The sequence below is a fragment of the Myotis davidii genome, unplaced genomic scaffold (assembly GCF_000327345.1).
Source record: "Myotis davidii unplaced genomic scaffold, ASM32734v1 scaffold733, whole genome shotgun sequence".
Lineage (NCBI taxonomy): Eukaryota > Metazoa > Chordata > Mammalia > Chiroptera > Vespertilionidae > Myotis > Myotis davidii.
The window spans coordinates 297,368-302,305 of record NW_006284956.1 but is presented as its reverse complement, the minus strand read 5'-3'; the positions used below and the strand labels follow the sequence as shown (position 1 = coordinate 302,305).

The 4,938-nt window shown below is 57.3% G+C and overlaps 1 protein-coding gene across 2 annotated transcripts in view; it reads left to right on the top strand.

The window, feature by feature from the left end:
• The window catches only part of ENTPD6 (ectonucleoside triphosphate diphosphohydrolase 6 (putative)), a 28,205-nt gene extending 24,806 nt beyond the window's left edge, over positions 1-3,399 (top strand). For both annotated transcript variants that reach the window (XM_006755241.2, XM_006755240.2), the window contains exons 12-14: positions 614-670; positions 1,933-2,045; positions 2,178-3,399. In XM_006755241.2, coding sequence (XP_006755304.1) covers positions 614-670; positions 1,933-2,045; positions 2,178-2,276 — 269 coding nt within the window. In that variant the 3' untranslated portion in view covers positions 2,277-3,399. The remainder of the gene's footprint in view (positions 1-613; positions 671-1,932; positions 2,046-2,177) is intronic.
• Positions 3,400-4,938: the final 1,539 nt, after the last annotated feature.

Below are 4,938 nucleotides of genomic sequence, written 5' to 3'. Positions count from 1 at the left end.
GAAGCCAGGAGACTTCCTTTCCACACACTGAGTAGCTGCCTCAGGCCAGACTAAGTGAGGTGCCTCTCTCCCGGGAATGGCCAGGGGCCTGGGGCTGCCCATTTGCTCTAAGACCTAACAACCCGCCCCTCACTTTTTCTTTTTTTTTTAAATTTTTTATTACAAAGGGTATTACATATGTGTCCATTTCCCCCCCGCCCCCTCACTTTTTTTATACAGAATTTTTTCACACTAAGGAAACAGATGCCAGAATACCATTGCTGAGCTCAGGGCCATAGCGTTGGGGCACATTTCCAGTTTACTTTTCTTAAAGTTAAAAAGTGGGGTCTAATGGGCTTCCTCAGGCAGCCCCTGTAAGATCCCTGATGTGCTGACCGCCCCCATGTGGTCCCGCAGGGAACATCTGCCCACCCCAAGCCTGTCAGCACCTCAGAAAGCATGGTCCCTGTCCCGGGGCCACTGCCCTGCTTACAGCCAGTCTAGGCTGGCAACCAGCCCTTCGGCACATCCTGCACCTGCCTCCCCGGGGTCCCCAGGTGCCAGCCTCGGGCCTCAGTGGCCCTGAGACTCCTGTGATGCCGGCACAAACTGGACGCTTGATCTTGTCCCCCAGATGCAGAGAAGGGAGGCAGCCTCGCGGTCGGAGACTTTGAGATTGCGGCCAAGTACGGTGAGTGGCTGCTGCACTTTCCCGGGTGGGAGGGGCTGGAGCTGGAGGCAGGGACGCTGTCCTGTCTGAGACGCAGGCTGTGGTGCTTGTGACAGGCAGTGGCGCCAGAACTCCTGGGGTGGGCTCTTGATTCTGGCAACCAGATGAGTGTTCAGAGGGGTGAGTATGGAGTTGAGAGTACACTTGGGTCACCATGCTGGGCCCAGACCAACGGTTCACCACCTCCCGTGTGGCCCCAGGTGGTGGGGAAGGGGGCCGCCCGTGTCCCCAGCCGTAAAAAATCCTTGTGAGGAATGGACTCCCTTGATTTTATTTTTCCTGACGCCTCTCGCTGTGGTTCAGGTTAACCCGAGGAGCGATTTCCCCTGAAAGTGTCCCAGTAGATTCAAAATTGTCACCAGAACTGGAAGAAGCCAGGGCCCCCGGAACAGCAGAGCCTGGCACATGAGGATGAAGAGCAGGCTGGCAGCCAGCCCTTCGGCACGCCCTGTACCTGCCTCCCAGGATCCCCAGGTGCCAGCTTCGGGCCTCAGTGGCCTTGAGACTCCTGTGGTGCCGGCACAAACTGGACGCTTGGTCCTGTGCCCTTGGGGTGTCACAGGTGTTGGCCCTGCAGCCCTGACCGTCTCTTTCCTCGCCATCTCACGCCCCAGCCGAAAAGGATAGGAAGCGAAGGCTTGTAAATGTTCTCTTCGGTCGCCATTCCCAGTTGCATGTCGAAAGAGTTAACCTTTGTATGTTTCTCCATAAAAAGTCCTTCTTCCTCCCCAAAATGGCTCCTAAACTTTCTTGTCATTTCCGGGTTTGTCTTGTGGACACTGGGTGTCCGTGACTCTTCAGTAGGCAAAGGTGCCCAGCAGAATGCTGGGAAGGCTGTGGGTGGGTTTGTCCATCGCCCTGGAGATCAAGAGTAGATTGTTTGGAGCGAGTTTTGCTGGTGTTTTCATTCCTCCGAAAGCCCAGGTCTGCGGCCGGGAGAGGTGTCCATGTCATGGGGGCAGAGATGTGGCCTCCCACCCATGATACCGGGACGGGCGGCCCAGCCCCTGGCGAGTGGCTGACCTCAGGCCCGCCCCTTGGTGTGCTCTTGGTGGGTCGCGGTCCTGCTCCGAGCTGCAGGCTTGTGTAAATCAGCAGTGAGGACCGGGAGTCCACACAGAGCCTGGCGCAGAGTAGACACCTGGAGTGAGTGGAGTCGGGTCTGCATACACCTACCCCCACCTCCCGGGAACCTGACTGGGAACCCGCTCTCTCATCCCCAGTGTGCCGGACGGCGGAGACCCGCCCACAGAACAACCCCTTCCTGTGCATGGATCTCACCTACATCAGCTTGCTGCTCCGAGAATTCGGCTTCCCGGGAAACAAAGTGCTGAAGGTAAGGACTCACCTCCTGCGCCCTGTGCCCCTCACAGCCTGAGGAGCCAGGACGCTGCCTCCTGCCTCCCACCCAAGCCATCCTGTCACCTGTGTGCATGGGCCCCTCTGCCCCTCCCTTTGTCTTCTCCAGCTGACTCGGAAAATCAACAACGTTGAGACCAGCTGGGCTCTGGGGGCCATTTTTCATTACATCGACTCCCTGAATGGACAGAAGAGTAGGGCCTCGTAGTGGCTGAGCTGCCTGCTGTCCTCAAGGTAGTGGCTTCGTCTCTGCAAGAACAGGCCCTTTGGAAACTCTGGACGTGTTGGGAGGAGGCCACAGCTCTCACCGAGACCCTCCTCCCTGCAGCCCTGCGGCCCTGCAGCCCTGCCCCTGGAAGAGCCGAGGACTGGAACTCAGCCCAGGCCCAGCACTCCTCCTCCCTGCCTCAGCTCCAGGCGGGCAGCGAACCAGATGGGGAAAGAGCACCTGCCGAGGCCAGGTGATGTAGTCCCGCTGTCCCCACGCCCCCATCTGTAGGGGTGGGTAGCTGTGACATCCACTCCTGGACCGGAGTCTTGTTTTGTGCCCCTGCCCCTGTCTACACCCACTTCCCCAAGGCGGACCTCCACCTTCTCCCAGAATCAGGGCGAGGTTTTGCGGGCTGCCCTGCTGCTCAGGGTGAGCCGAGTGAGGACGCCCGTGCCCTCTGGGACAGTGGGCCCGGCAAGGCGCCGTGAACTCTGCACTTGAACGTGTTTGCTCCTCCTTGGGTGTGGACGCGGGAAGTCATACAGAGAACTGTTCCTCAGTCTTTGGATGCCTCAAGGTTAACCGATGGAGTTGACACTGTGAATAGGAGGAGGGGCTGGGGGAAATACCTCTTCGTGGCCCTCCTGTGCCCCGGCTCTTCACGAAAGGCTGAATGTGAGCGTGAGCTGCTGTGAAATATTTATGGTTGTGCTGAGTGAGTGATGTCTCTGCCAGGCAGTGCTGAGTGCTTGTGTGGCCACTATGTTCTGAGCCCCAGTGAACGTACCGCTGCTGTGAACCGTGTGCAGCCAAGCAGCGTCAGGAGACAGGAGCTCCCGGAATCAGCCGGTGGATCAGCCCGTGGATCAGCCGACTGGGCTCAGCAGTCGCCAGAACTGCCCGCTGGAAACTGCCCTCTTGTGGCTCCTCCCCCTCAAGCTCCACAGGACGCTGGCTCCGCACTCCAGGCTCTGCACTGCAGGCTCTGTCACGGGGAGGCGTGGGCTGCGTGCTGTGCGGTGTGGCCCCAGGTTTACAGTCGTTCTCGTGAATGTATCGTGCACAGCAGAAGCTGACCTCATGTGTTCCACTCAGAATAAAGGTTTACCCATTACCAAAAGTTCCTGCTGCTCTGTGCTTCCTCTCAGTGAGGATCAGCCACTTCCATCCACCCAACACGGGCAGGAGGGACCTGCAGTCCCTGTTTACTCGAGTTTAAACAAAAAACTCGCCCAAGTTGGGTGGTGGGTGGAGGCACAACTGAGTGCTGTCAGTTTACCTTGTGAGGAGACCACAGCAGAAGGACACACAGAGGCCCCCACTGGGCCCTCCTGCCATCCCCTGTTAGTGACTAGCCCTGGGAGGCCCAGGCTGTTCTGGGGTCTGGCCAGGGAGCCCCTCACCTCCCCAGCGTCTGTCAGAACAGAGCACCCACCTCTGGAACCGTCACCACAGCACGTGCCAGGTAAGTCTTCACACACATCACCCCGAGCAGCACGGTGGTCTCGAGTGTGTGCCAACTCCAAGTGGCAGTGTGTTCAGTGAGGCCCTGGCTTTAATGGGGGTCAGTTGGAAAGGAGTCTAATGTCAAGCTAAGACTGGATGGACTCCAGCCTGATCACTAGGTGCTCACTGTAAGGTCTGATCAAATAATCAAATCAATACCCCCTCCCCGGGGAAACTGACCTTGAGGTCATTTCCCAACCGACATTTCCTTTCGCTTGGACCACATTCCACTTACTAAGACCAGTAACTTTTCCCTCGGGACTTGCCCAGGATCCGGACCCACCCAGAGAATTCCCTGCCAAAAAAGCCCACTTAGAGTCCTTTAAAGTCTCTGACTCCCCATCTCTGGGTGCTGGAGCCATTTAGGGGCTCAGCCCATCGGGTTTCCAGATGATCTAATACATTTGTGCGTATCTCTGTCGGTGACCCTAACACTCAGAGCCCTCTCACCTCTCAAACCTGACAAGGAAGCACGGGGTCTGGCCCCTGGTCTTCCCAGGGCCAGAGCAGGCCCAACCGCTGCATAGTCCCACGGGGTAGAGGCCCATGGGCGAGACGAGGCCCCTGCAGGAAACAGGGTAATTCTCCTCGCCTCCCAGAACCTTAAATTCCCAGTGAGCAGAGACAGGAGAGGGTCCAGAGGTGAGCCTTTGCGGTCTGAGAAGCACTGGGCCTGGAGGACACTCAGGGAGGTGCACCCTCCTCTGGTCCAAGTGGGGGGTTATTACCCCAACTCCAGGGGACCACCTGGACACAAACCACTGACAAAACGGGCCAGCTCTGCCCAGTGGTTTCCCAGGATGTAACGTCTGGGGCAAAGGTCTGGAGCTCTGTGTGTGACACAAGCAGGAAAGGACAAAGCAGGAGAGATGCTTCCATTGGTGAAAAGCCACATCAGGACTAAAGCTTTGGAGGCTTTTGCTTGACAGGGACACGGAAATGGCCTCTCCCCTGCACCTCACCACCCCTGCCTTCGTAATCTCTCCCTAGCCCCCTCCTTCCACAATATCTAACAATTTGAATTGAAGAGCCAGAGGCAAGGAATTAAAGATGCATGAAGGTAAAAGTGAAAATTGATTTGGTCCATTTATAGGAATGTTTGAAGCAACTGGGGCTGTTCATCCTTGTAAGTCACAATATCGCTGTCCTGGAA